The 14677-nt window shown below is 41.2% G+C and overlaps 1 protein-coding gene across 5 annotated transcripts in view; it reads left to right on the top strand.

Moving 5' to 3' along the window:
• STX1A (syntaxin 1A) overlaps nucleotides 1-14677 on the top strand; it is a 182337-nt gene that overhangs the window by 149443 nt on the left and 18217 nt on the right. For all 5 annotated transcript variants that reach the window (XR_012228954.1, XR_012228955.1, XM_073565760.1 and 2 more), the window contains exons 4-6: nucleotides 1956-2030; nucleotides 6473-6546; nucleotides 10861-10969. Coding sequence is in view for 3 of the 5 variants with exons in the window: in XM_073565760.1 (XP_073421861.1) it covers nucleotides 1956-2030; nucleotides 6473-6546; nucleotides 10861-10969 (258 nt within the window). In the remaining 2 variants the exon portion in view is untranslated. The remainder of the gene's footprint in view (nucleotides 1-1955; nucleotides 2031-6472; nucleotides 6547-10860; nucleotides 10970-14677) is intronic.

The following is a 14677-nucleotide window of genomic DNA, read 5'->3' as shown; positions in this document are numbered from 1 at the left end:
GCGCTTTTTTGCAGGGCCAAAAAATGCAACATGCTGCGTCTGGAAAATACAAACGCACACCCCAAAAAAACGCAGCGCATGAAAATCGCATACATGCGCTTACCAGCGCGCAGGTATGCGCACCCATGTTAAATATAGGGGAAAAAACGCATGCGCACATATGCGTTTTTTCCAGCGCTAAAAAACGCAAATGTGAAAACCAGCCTTATTCCTGGAAAAAACCCCATTAATAGGGTTTCATTATTGCATTCAGGTTTCTTCCACTTTTCGCCTATACCAGATGTTATGCGAGTCCCAATATGTCCACTTGACAAGCCAGAGCCCCGGCTCTTCTTGTTCCTTACCCCACAGTCTACCTTATCAACTTGTAAATGTCTCATTATTTTCCATTCTGTCAAGGTTTTTGCATTGTACCTTGAAAAAAAAAGGAAATTCATAGCTGAACCAGCATGACCCATGAGAGATTTTTGCTGAAAATGTATGGCTTAATAAAATAAAGCTAATAGGTTTATCTGCTATGGCCGTATCTCCGTCCAGCCAAAGCCGCTGCAGTGTAGTGTGGGGGTCGCAGACAGCAACGATTTGTTTATCCGACTCCGGGAATATTGTAATAAATAGCCTCACCTGGAGATATATAAGATAAGGAAGCAGATTTAGGAATATATATTTCTGGCATAAATACATTGAAAAATATGTCGCTCGCGGTATACATCTGTGTTTGTTCGGTCCGTGTGCTGCCCATATGGAAACTGGGTAAACTGCACACGGACCGTTTAATCAATGTGTTAGTTCACATGAACATTTTTACACATTGACCAACTGTTTATGCGGAAAAATTGTCATATTGCTAGTCTGCGCCATTTTATGGCCAATTTAGGGTGCAATTATTAATGTATAAAAACGATTGTTACCTGGATGCTATGCAGATTTTATGAAAAGGACCTACAGATGGCATAAGGATGATTTTTCTTATGCTCTTGGGAACCTAGCCTTAAAGGGGTGGTCCGAAAGTAAAACCTATTTTAATCCTAAACCCTATCTATTTAATGTAGTAATCTAATAACACTTTTATTACAAATTCCCTATCGTTCCCTCTCTCCTCTAACTGCTTTATTTTTTTTTCTTTTACTACTTCCTCTGATGACGCTTTGAGAATCCCAGGGCATGCTGAGATAGTCGAACCAAAGCATAATAGGGGGCAATTATTTAGCATAGGTGGCTGTCATTGTGGGAGACTAAGGTCTCATTCAGGTGGATATATTTTATTGGTAATAATATTACCCTATGTGCAAGTGCACACAAGCAGTTTTCCACACCTCAGCATGCACTATTCTTATCTTTGTACTATTATATGACTTGCACTTGGGCCAATGTTATCAAAGGGGCAGTGCAGATTAACGATTTTTTTCACTGACCAGTTCGACATGTGAAAAAAATTCCATCATGCACGATTTTCCTCCATTAATTGGATGAGGCTCAACTATTCAAGTACATGGGTTTGAGGGAGAAAATTGGCTGCCACAGTTTAGTACCCCCCGTTTTTTTACGTGTACATTGCAATTCTGTAACATAGGAAACTGTAAATGGTTCTGCAAATGATTAATAGCTGCTGCTGTTAAAAAAAAACAAACAGATTGTACAGGGATGACAAGTGAAAAAAAAATAGTCCCACTTTTCTGGGTGAAACTGGGAAATTGGGAAAAGTTAGGAAATTTCGGCACACCGGCTGATAAGATATTTTTGTAAAATACTAAATTGGTGAAATGATAAATGCTCTTACCAATATAATGTTCTCCACTCTGCAGTCTATTCCTTTATTAATGTCATGTTTGAGCTGCTCGCCGGTGTGGGTCTATCAGCGCTCTCACCGTGTCTTGCTGCTATTGCTTCCTGTATATAATGGGACAGCTGCTGCTTGTCATCACTTATTCTCAGCCTGCTGATTCTCTCCACAGAAACCAAGGTAGAGCTGGAAGAGCTGATGTCGGACATCAAAAAGACAGCCAACAAGGTCCGCTCCAAGCTGAAGAGTGAGTGCTCACCACCACCTCCCTCCATCTTTTCTCCTAATAAAAATCTTCTCTTCTTCTCTTGTCAAGCAGCTTAGATGATTGTTAGGAAACTTGTCTTTGGTGCTGTGCGCTCTGATCTGAGTAAGACTATATATATATATATATATATATATATATATATATATATATATATTTAATGTCAAAACAAAAATAAACTACAGTGTCTCGAAAGCTAAACTATTCCTACGATGGGTTTTTGATATTGCAGCTTCTATGAACCATTTCTGTGCCTATCAAAGGTTAATAGCGTTCAGAAGCTGATTGGCCACCGCGATGAAAGCCCTGTTGCCAGGATGAAATTAACTTTATTCCTCCTGGCAGTCTTCGGCTTTCAGTCTTAGAGGTGCGGCCGTCACAACTTCAGTCACCACTCAGTATACAGTGATCGGCAGTGGTAGTCTGCCCCTGCAATGACTAACAGCCGGCGTAGCAGTGCATCAGTCCAGAGTCAGCTATCAGTCAGTGCTGGGGGCGGTTACAGCTGCCGCCGACTAGGAACTGGACAGTGACTGAAGTCGGGCCTCTACAACTGAAACCAGGAGGCTACTGGGAAGAACAAAAATTATTTCCTCCCAATAGCCGGCTATCAGTGCAGTGACCCCATGGCCCCTGAACACTAATAAGCTGCAGATTAACCGCATATCTGCATGTTATAGATGTGGTCCACTACAATATATAATTCGTCCATTGATTAAAAAAGTATTTTTATAACTACCTTATGTTGTCATATGTGCCTGTGAGTGGCGCTATGCTGTTCGCTCATCACGTGACCCTGGCTACACCAGCCACTGACATCCCCTGATATCATGTCAACTTACGGACTCCCTAGCATCACCTAGGCATGACCCAGTCGCACATGCTCCCCGATTGACTGGGCTCTGGGCAGTGTTTCACTGCACGTCAGCCCAGTATCCAGTGCGCGCCTGTGGCCAATAAAAGCAAAGGAGAGAAGGAAAGCGCGTGTCAGATACTGGGCTGTGACGTGCAGTGAAACTCTGCCCAGTGAATCAGGGGGAGTGCGTGCGACTGAGTCACGCCGCGGTGATGCAAGGCAGTCCGAAAGTTGATGTGACATCAGTGAATGTCAGCGGCGGCTTCAGCCAGGGTCACATGATGCAGACTGAGCGAGCAGCGAGAGCGCCACTCAGACAAATATGGCAGCAGTATGTATTTACAAAAATATTTATTTAAAAGGTTTAAATTGATGGACACTGTGAGATAGCACTCACTGAATGTGTTGGGGAACACTCACTTGGCAGCGGAATTAAGGCACAGAGGAACGGTTTTCCACTTGAACAGTCTATCCAGTTTATTTACACAGCATAAACCACATAAAGAATAGTCCATTTCATTACATCAAGGGTACCTTCCAGGAACTCCACTCCGCACGCTGACTTCTTGTCAGTCATGGCTTCCAGGGAAACCGCCTTACTGGGATCACTGAGCCGTACACTGACTTTCTCGACAGGCTCCCACCAGTCAGTTCCAGACCCTCAGAAGGACGGTAGTTTCCCTAGCTTAGATAGCCGTCATGGACTCTGCATGCACATGTCCTCCTCCATGTGCTTTCCAGGAAAGCCTATCCTCTTTCAGGACCTTCCAACACAGAGACCATGTGACCAAAGAACAGTCTCATTATATCACATGAGACACACCCTTTAATAGAAGGTACGTGGTTAACCAGACCCGCCCAGCTCTCCGGCTAACCTGCAAGCCCAGCCCACATAAACTAAGCAAGGTTCTTGGAACTACAGGTCCCAGAGCAACATTCCAGGCTTACAGCGCAGAGGACCTCCACCTTTGCGACACATACCAGCCATTCACAATATAACGTTCACTGTCTCACAACACATTATACATTGTAGTAGGCCACCTCTTTAATAGTGTTTTTTAACATGACAAGTTCCCTTTAAGTAAATCATATTACTTACATTTTTTCATTGCGAGTTTATTACATGCATTTTTGATGCTGCGTTTTTCTGCCTTTTTCTGGTAGGTATATCAAGTTTTAAAAAAAGCTGCTTTGATTTTGATATTTCATGGTATTTCGCTTTGACTGAACTTAATTGATATACAGTGGGGCAAAAAAGTATTTAGTCAGTCAGCAATAGTGCAAGTTCCACCACTTAAAAAGATGAGAGGCGTCTGTAATTTACATCATAGGTAGACCTCAACTATGGGAGACAAACTGAGAAAAAAAAATCCAGAAAATCACATTGTCTGTTTTTTTTTTCATTTTATTTGCATATTATGGTGGAAAATAAGTATTTGGTCAGAAACAAAATTTCATCTCAATACTTTGTGATATATCCTTTGTTGGCAATGACAGAGGTCAAACGTTTTCTGTAAGTCTTCACAAGGTTGCCACACACTGTTGTTGGTATGTTGGCCCATTCCTCCATGCAGATCTCCTCTAGAGCAGTGATGTTTTTGGCTTTTCGCTTGGCAACACGGACTTTCAACTCCCTCCAAAGGTTTTCTATAGGGTTGAGATCTGGAGACTGGCTAGGCCACTCCAGGACCTTGAAATGCTTCTTACGAAGCCACTCCTTCGTTGCCCTGGTGGTGTGCTTTGGATCATTGTCATGTTGAAAGACCCAGCCACGTTTCATATTCAATGCCCTTGCTGATGGAAGGAGGTTTGCACTCAAAATCTCACGATACATGGCCCCATTCATTCTTTCATGTACCCGGATCAGTCGTCCTGGCCCTTTTGCAGAGAAACAGCCCCAAAGCATGATGTTTCCATCACCATGCTTTACAGTAGGTATGGTGTTTGATGGATGCAACTCAGTATTCTTTTTCCTCCAAACACGACAAGTTGTGTTTCTACCAAACAGTTCCAGTTTGGTTTTATCAGACCATAGGACATTCTCCCAAAACTCCTCTGGATCATCCAAATGCTCTCTAGCAAACTTCAGACGGGCCCGGACATGTACAGGCTTAAGCAGTGGGACACGTCTGGCACTGCAGGATCTGAGTCCATGGTGGCGTAGTGTGTTACTTATGGTAGGCCTTGTTACATTGGTCCCAGCTCTCTGCAGTTCATTCACTAGGTCCCCCGCGTGGTTCTGGGATTTTTGCTCACCGTTCTTGTGATCATTCTGACCCCACGGGGTGGGATTTTGCGTGGAGCACCAGATCGAGGGAGATTTTCAGTGGTCTTGTATGTCTTCCATTTTCTAATTATTGCTCCCACAGTTGATTTCTTCACTCCAAGCTGGTTGGCTATTGCAGATTCAGTCTTCCCAGCCTGGTGCAGGGCTACAATTTTGTTTCTGGTGTCCTCTGACAGCTCTTTGGTCTTCACCATAGTGGAGTTTGGAGTCAGACTGTTTGAGGGTGTGCACAGGTGTCTTTTTATACTGATAACAAGTTTAAACAGGTGCCATTACAACAGGTAATGAGTGGAGGAAAGAGGAGACTCTTAAAGAAGAAGTTACAGGTCTGTGAGAGCCAGAAATCTTGATTGCTTGTTTCTGACCAAATACTTATTTTCCACCATAATATGCAAATAAAATGAAAAAAAAAACAGACAATGTGATTTTCTGGATTTTTTTTTCTCAGTTTGTCTCCTCCCATAGTTGAGGTCTACCTATGATGTATATTACAGACGCCTCTCATCTTTTTAAGTGGTGGAACTTGCACTATTGCTGACTGACTAAATACTTTTTTGCCCCACTGTAGTCATGCACAGATCACACCTGTTCTTAGTGCGTTTCCGCCATAGAAATGCACGAAAAATGCATGTACTTTTTTTACCTGTGGATTTTCCCACATCTAATACAAGAGTATGGGAAAAATGTTAACATAAAACTCAGCGTACCCCCAAGAGAAATTGACATGTTGTGGATTTTAAACCGGCACCGCAGGTCAGTTTACACTGCATAAAAATAAGCACAGTGGGCAGGAGATTTCTATAAATCCCATCCACTTTAAGAACTGTAAGATACGGGATTTTTAATGCAGTGAAATAACGCAGCATCAAAAACTCATCATAGGAACACATCCTTAAATTAAAGTAGAAAAAGAAGGTGCTTTTTAGTATATATTTTTATCATGGATAACCAACATTCATCTGATAGAGTAGCTCTCTAGGATTCTATGGTGAAAAGGCATTGAAAAGAACCCTCACTTGAAAAATGCTGATATATGATAGATATGAATCTGGATATATCCTGTAGTAACCATACAAAGTAAATGTACTGATGTAATATAACCAGAAATGTGCTTATTCTGACGTTACCTAAGGCATGCTTTAATGACAGTGTGTGAACTAACACTAAAAACCAAAGCAAACTGTACATATTTCTCCTGCTGACAATGAAAAATAAAAGGTAAAGGGGGAAGTAAGGGTTATTGAATGGATAAGCTAAAACCCAGGATTTTTCTTCTTTTAGATATTGAACAAAGCATTGAACAGGAAGAGGCCATGAACCGCTCTTCTGCCGATCTGCGCATCCGAAAAACACAGGTAAGAAGCTGAAACCCTGTGAGCTCAGTGCTAGTGCTCTAGAATCTGATCACAGTGAGGAATTGCTTATACTGGACTACACGGCCATACATTTCTATATTGTCACAATAAGGCCACGTTCACACATTCACTATTTGGTGAGTATTTCATCAGTATCCAAAACCAGGAGAGGAACAATCAGAGGAAAAGTATGATAGAGACACGTCACCATTTCTGTATTTATCACCCACTCCTGGTTTTGGCTTACAAATACTGATGGTTACTGACCAAATAATGAACGAGTGACCGCAGCCTAAAAAGGTAAAAGCATAACAAAAATCTTCAATAGAAGTACAAAATAGAAGTACAGTAAAACTCAGAGTTAGAGGGGTTGTCACATGACAACAAGTCACAGAAAAGTAGTACAAATGGCTATGTTTAGCTCTGTGTAGCCTTAACCTAATTTGAGAATATTGCAGTATATTTTACCCAATATTATTTATTATATTACATTTTCTACTTACGAAAAGGGGTTGTCCAACATAAAATTAAACCCAACGGTGATATACTCTAGCATCCCCATGGATCCAGCACTGGCCATTCATTCCTGAGGTCTGCACTGGGTCTGGAAGTGATGCCCACTTTGTTTGGAACCGGACAGGATCGATGGGGCCTTTGAGTGGCTGCAACAGTCAGGTGACTAAAAAGTATTTCTCAGATGGCGTGCTCATCTAATCAACTGACGTGCAGCCAATCATAGGTTGTAGAGGTCCTCTGACAACCTCGCGGAGCCAACCTCGCTTCTAGAGCCGGTGCAGACCCTAGGGAGAGGCTTGAGATGGATCTATAGAAGGGATGGAAGGTGAGGAGCATGCCATCGTTTTTTATTCTAAGTTCATCAGTGACTTAATTTTTGTTTTACTGTATATCGGACAACCCCTCTATGCAAAAATGCAATGTAATGAATGATATTGGGTAAAATATGTGGCAACATCCTCAAACTAGAATAAGGCTTAACAGTGCAACCAAAAACCTTTTTATAGCTGTGATTTAGCTGTAGAAAAGTAACAGCCGAAGAGCAGACGGACATATGCGAGTTCCAGTTGCATGCAATTTACATTGAAGGGATCAACAGGTTTGATTTTTCCACGTTGTGGCCACATAGATAATCATTGGATGAGATATTGAAGTCCTGTTTTCATAGTCTGAATTTGCAGCCTTCTTCCATGGCCTTATGGCCTCCAAATCTTCACATGATGCAGGGCTTCCTTCTATAACTGATTGGTCTGATCCAGTAGAGTAAATTGTATTGTTAGATGTGGAATCATGTTAGCACTCAGTTGGTCCTGTACCAAGCGGCTCCATAGACATTAGATAGTACTTGGCTGTAGCGGCCGATTTCTATGTGTAGGCTGCTTATTGCCTGCAAATTTAGCACAAGTGATTGCTTTCAATGACTAATTCCTGACAGACATCTGTTACTAGTCCTTTAGTCATGGTTTCCTAGAGGATTGTTCCATAGAGATTTGCTTTAGAGAGGTTTTTCCTTCTGGAGTCAGGAGATTTCTAATTTTTCTACCATCCAAATGGCTTTGGGCCCAAGTTATCAAAATAAAATGGAGCCAAAGAGGTTTTCTTCACTATATATATTTTTCACCTATCCAAGTATAGGTGAAAGTGTATAATCTCTGTAGGTCCAACCACGTTATTGGGCATGTCTGACCCATGCCCCCTTCACTTCTATGGCACTGATGGAGATTGCTATCCAAACAGATTAATAGAAGTGAAAAGATTAGTAGTTAAGTATGAACACTGCCGCTCAGTTAATACAAGGGATTTTTAGACCCCCGTTTCTGGGACTGGTTGGAACCCCCAGTGATCATATACTAAATGGATAAAAGTATTGGGACACACATCTAACTCCTTGAGGTAATTCATTCAGTCACATTGTCACAGATGTATAATATCCAGCCCTGCGCTGTGCAGTCTGACGCACATTGTAAATAAAAAGCTCACTGATACCAGTGTGGTGTTGTTATAGAATGTCTCCGGTGTAACAAGTCAGTGCATTAAATTCTTCCTTCCTAAATATTTCACAAGTACTTGTGGCTGGCATTATTGAAAAGTGGAAGGAATCGCAGCAACTCTGCCACAATGTGATAAACTACAAAAAGTCACAGAGCGGGATCACTGTGCTGATTCCATAACTGCAGTGTCCAAACCTCCTCTGACATGGAATGGGTTCCCATGGCCGAGCAACTGCATGAAAGCCTTACATTACCAAGCACAATGCCAAGTGTTGGATAGAGTGGTGTAAAGCTGCCACCACTGGAGCAGTGAAACTCCAGTGTTTTGTGAAGTGATAAACTCCACCTCTTTTTTTGGCAATCTGATGCACAATTCTCGGTTTGGTGAATGCAAGACAATGCTACTTTTCTGACTGCTTTGTGCTAACTGTAAAGCCGAATGGCACAGGGATAATGTTATGTTATGTTTTCAGGTGGAATCGCATAGTTCCAGGGAAAAAAAATATTAAAGAGGTTGCCAACGTTCTCTTTTTAGTGCAGCTTTCCTTATAAACTGACCAGCACATCTATCCATATAACGACTGCTGATGGAGGAACATGTTACCAGACCTGTCCGTCAGCTTCCTCCATTAGAAAAGCATCTTTCACTTAGAGGAGGCTGATGGCCAGGTCTGGTCACATGTTCCTCCACCAGCAGCGATTGTATGGACAGAAGTGCTGGCCAGTGTGTGCGGAAAGCTGCACCATCAAGAGAAAGTGGCCGACCTCTTTAATGCTTCAACATACCAAGATGTTTAGGACAATTCTATGCTTCCGACTGCGGGAACATTTTGAGGAAGGCCCTTTTTTGTTCCAGCCACAATGCACAAAGCAAGATCTATGAATACATGATTGGGTGTCACGAGTGTGTCACATCCTCCTGGGAGATCTGGGGGTAGGCGATCTTTACCTACTGTGAATCACAGGTCTTCCATTTAGCCTGTGTGTTTTGTTCCTCATATTAAATTGACATCGTTTCTTTTGGCGCTGAAAAGGCTAACGCTACTGATTATGACCTGCTGGAGTTGGTGTGCTGAAGTTGGAGTTCGTAGTTGCTGCTGGAGATTGTTGTCTTCTGTTTTTGGGTGTATGCTTTCTCCATTTTCCTATTCCCATCTGGTTAATACCTGCCTTCCTTCCCTTTATTCATCTCTATCCTTGTTGAATGTTTTTGTATATAAGTTGCTTTTTGTTATTCGTTTTTGTCTTACATGTATATATACTAACATTTCTGTACCAAACTTCCTGAGGTAGGGGGAGGGGACAGAGTAGGACATTAACAGGAGCATAGGAGGATCGGAGACTTGGCCTCTCTACCTGGGAGTACCCCTGGGACAGGGATAGTTAGGGGCCCCAGTTCCAGGGACAGTTTGAGGCCCCCCTTCCTTACTGAAGACCATCACAGTGTGATTTTGGGTAAGCTTGGTATGGAAGAACTTGACTCCCCGCACAGAGTCCTGACAGCAACCCTTCAAACACCTTTGGGATGAAATAGTACAGAGATTGTGAGCCTGGTTCTTTCATCCAACATCAATGTCTGACTTCGTAACGGCTTTTCTGGATGAGTGGGGAAAAATTCCAAGACTCGCTCAAAAATATTGTGGAAGAATGGAATTTGTTACAGCAGCAAAGGGTGGACCTCTACCATAGTAATGCCTATTGGATTAGAATGGGATGTTATGAAAGCTCATGTGCATATAATTTGTAATGTCCTAATACTTGTGTTATTGTAGTGCACATGATTCATCTATTGAGTGAATAAGTGATGAATGTATTTCTTGCTATACTGTTGTGGTAGGCTGATAAAATTCATTGGGTAGTAGTCAGGTTTTTTTGTATATTGGGCAGTGATCCTTAGATGTGACCAACCTATGGTTGGAATAATGGCAATCTTGTCCATGTGTGGACACAGCTGTGTAATGTGAAATGCTTTTCTATGAACTTCTAACAAGAACACTAAATTACACCCCATTTTCAGTATTTTATGTACTGGCTATAGTACAATGGTAAGACAGGACAGGACCCTGTTCTCTGACTTGAACAGATTTTTTTTTTCTCCATGTCAGAAAACAGGACCTCAAATTGTCCACAATCATGGATCATGGTATAAGCCACTACATATATTGTAAGGCATGAATAACGTTATGTTTGAACATTTTGTCATGAATAGACAATTCTATGCTAAAAATGCACATCCTTCAAAAACACCAGTGTAGCCATAAAAATACAAGAATGAATAGATTTTCTTTTCACTCCATTTTCCTTCTAGCACTCAACATTGTCTCGTAAGTTTGTAGAGGTGATGTCGGAATACAATGCTACTCAATCAGATTACCGCGAACGATGCAAAGGCCGTATCCAGAGACAACTGGAAATCAGTAAGTTCTTGGGGTTTTGCTTGTATGTCATGAAAAAATACTTGGAATTCATTGAATTGGGGAATACTTTTTATTAAAGCAAATAAAATATGGTAAAACTCTAAGCATGCAATAGAATTTGCTGTAAAAGAGAGTAGGTAATGATACATCACTGGGATATACCAGGTTTCTGATTGTCAGGGCTTGACATCTGAGACTCCCAGTAGTCCCTAGAAGTAAGTGGCCGCAGGACTGTTATGAAATACTAGAAATATCTTTATATTCATTAATAGCAGACACTTCAACACACAGAGAAAAGTGATTTTATGATGATGATTTTTATATTAATAGTTTTTTCGTAAATTAGAAAAGTATAGTCAAGAGCAGAGAATGGGTTAAATACACTCACTTATTCATTTCCCTGCAACTCCAACGGTGCCGGACTGGTGGTCTGTGAGAGTAACAGCTTGCTTCCTGCAGCCTTCAACGCTGAGTGGTCATATGAATGATGAATGGCACATGATTGGTGCAGGAAGCAAGTAGAGGCTGACAGAGAACATCAGCGTTGGGTATACTAATAGATCACATGAGTCAACAGTGTGATGCAGCAACAAAAAAGGCAAACACAGTTCTGGGACCTATTAAGAGAAGCCTGTGTCCAGTTCTGGGAACCACAATTTAAAAAACACATTAAAAAACTGGAGCAGAGCTGCCAGGATGTTGAGCAGACTGCAAACTATGTCCTACGACTAATGGTTATAGGATCTGGAAATGTTTAGCTTGCAAAAAAGAAGGCTAAGAGGAGACTTCATAGCTTTCTACAAATATCTGAAGCAGGGCTGTGGAGTCGGAGTCGGAGTTAGTTTTGGTTGGAGTCGGAGTCGGTAGAAATGTACCGACTCCGACTCCAGCTTTAAAAAAAATGTATTAATATTTCATAATTGAACTTTCATATGAATTTTATAAATGTTACTCAAATATATATGTTCTATCAAACTATGAACAACAGTGATAAGCAGTTCTGCTGGAGATAGAGACATTTCTTACTTCTTGTGTGTCACTGTTCTCCACTGCCCTTATCTAATCTTATACTTGGTTAACCTCATGCTGCCCCAACCCCCCTACTTACCATGTATGAAACTGAAAGTGAAAATGTGTTGCAAATTCTTAGTAGTAAAGCTCCTCCTCTAGGCTAGATCATACTAGGTGTGCGTCTTCCAAGCATCTCACAGCTGCCTGCTACTCAGAAGAGGAAGACTGTAAGAAGTATTATCCTTTCAACAAACTTTGCATCAGTTAACTGTGAGTAATGGCAATAATTTTGTACAATTGTTTTTAGGAAAAACAATTGTCATTTGGATTGTGAATGCAGAATTAAAAACCTGAGAATGTCAAAGAAGCATCACATTAAATCAGCTGTATTTGAACATTTCACCATCACTCAAGATGGAAAATATTATGTCTGTCAGTGTATGACAAATGATCCAGACGAAAACAAATGCTGTGAAGCCAAGATGAGTGCATATTCAGGCAAAGATAAAAATGCTCCTACCAGAGCTTCTAATCTAAAGAGACATTTGCAGCGCTTTCATCCAGAAGTACTGAAAGCAGTGGATGAGAAACACTGCATCCAAACCAATGAACCAGTGCCCAGCTCTTCCAGCCAAACAAAGGAGCAGAGAACTTTGCAGCCATCAGTTGCAAGATATTTTGTCAGTGACAAAGTTACTGTGACAATGACAGTAGATACATTTAAAAAACAGATCATAGAGCTTGTTGTAAAGGATAGTGTGCCTATTTCATTATTTTCACGACCAGCTTTTATGTGTCTGAATGGGGAAATGGCCCTCAAGCTTGGTGTTTCTCTGGAGAGAGAGAGTATTAGAAAATTAGTAATCGAAGAAGCTTTTAAACAAAAGGAAGAACTTAAAAAAACTCTCAAGGGACGCTTTCTGTTTCTTAAAATGGATGCCTGCACACGTCACAGAGTGAACTATTTTGCCATCAATGTCCGATTTGTTTGTGACAAAAATGAAATAGTTACCAAGACATTGGCAGTAAAAGACACCAAAGCTCATCACACCAGTGAGTTTCTCCAGGTCTTGGTGGAAAAGGTTCTGCAAGACTATGAACTTAAAAAAGAGCAAGTTCTTTCTGTCGTAACTGACAATGCTTCAAATATGATAAGTACTATTAAGCTAATGAATGAGAGTAATGATGGTGACCAGCAGCTAGAAGAACATTCTGGGTCCACAGACACAGAAATGTTTGAAATAGAGGAACACAGTATTGTAACTGAGGAGCAAACTGAAGTTGCTTCAGATGAACAGCAACATGATAGTTTAGATGATCTTGTTGAAACTGTGTCAATATGTTCTTTCATTCATCACATGCGCTGTGTTGTGCATACGCTACAGCTGGCTATAAGAGACAGTCTGCAAGAAGGACATGCTGCTGCACTGATTGGCAAGGTGAGAAAATTGGCTACTGTTGCCAGAACCCCTAAAGTTGACTCAATTTTGAAGAGACGTGCTGGAAAAGGGGCAATTATTGATCAAGCCACACGATGGGGCAGTACTTACTTAATGATTCAGCGCTTGGTTGAACTGAAAACCTTTCTTGTAGACATGGCTAACCCTCAACTGACGCTAAATGAAAGTCAGTGGAATCAGGTGACTGAGCTGGAAAAATTGCTAGAGCACCCATTTACAGTGACTAAAAAATTACAAGCAGAGGACTTAACTCCAGGTATTTTCTTAAAGGAGTGGAAGAACCTGATGTTTCGCCTGTCCCAAAGAGGAGGGTTAATTGCAAGTGGCATTGCTACATCAATGAAACGGAGAGAGGAGCTACTATTACAAAATAACATTCTTTTGGCAGCTGTTTATGTAGACCCAATGCATCGGATTCTTCTAGATGATCAACAGCTAAGTAAAGGAAAAGAAGCTTTGTTTGAAATAGCAGTAAGGATGAAAGGGTTGCAGAACAGTCAGGAGGAACAAGAAGAATTTGGTCATCCTGCCACATCTTCACCCTCATCATCAACTGATGAAGAATTTAATTTCGAAAAATATTTGGATCACAAGGACCGTGCAAAGCGTTCCCGCATAGAAGAAGAGTCATCCCCATCAAGGAACACAGCCAGTACATTTCAGCAGAATTTTTCATGTGCACTAAAAGAAATTGAGAAATTTGACTGTTCATCAAAAATAACAGTGCAACAAGCGATTCCTCTGTATCCTGACATTGTCAGAGATGTTGCCCGAGTGGTTACTGCTTTGCCACCAACACAAGTTAGTGTAGAGAGGTTGTTCTCTGCTCTCAAAATAATTAGATCAGATTTGAGGGCATCCATGAAGGAGGATCTGACAGAGGCAATACTTTTTCTGAGGACAAATTTATAGATTTCTTCTTATTAACTGCATAAAAGTGTTTATTGCATATTTACTTACAGTTTAGAAAAGTTTATAAAAGTTATTTGCTATATTCTAATTGTATTCTAATAAATGTAGTTTTTGCTCTAAGTGGTCTGATTACTTATATGATGGTGAGAAACTGAATAAGCACGATGTTTAATATTTTACAACAGTAAATTTGTTGTTATGAAATTGGCCATTTAAGAAGGAGTCGGAGCCGGAGTCGGAGTCGGAGCCGGAGTCGGAGTCGGAGCCTGATAAAATCCAGGAGTCGGAGTCGGAGTCGCAACTGTGGCTTACCGACTCCACAGCC

Source organism: Dendrobates tinctorius, unplaced genomic scaffold (assembly GCF_039654945.1).
Source record: "Dendrobates tinctorius isolate UK_male_01 unplaced genomic scaffold, ASM3965494v1 ptg000016l, whole genome shotgun sequence".
NCBI lineage: Eukaryota > Metazoa > Chordata > Amphibia > Anura > Dendrobatidae > Dendrobates > Dendrobates tinctorius.
The sequence above is the reverse complement of the archived record's forward strand: the minus strand, read 5'-3'. Positions and strand labels throughout refer to the sequence as shown.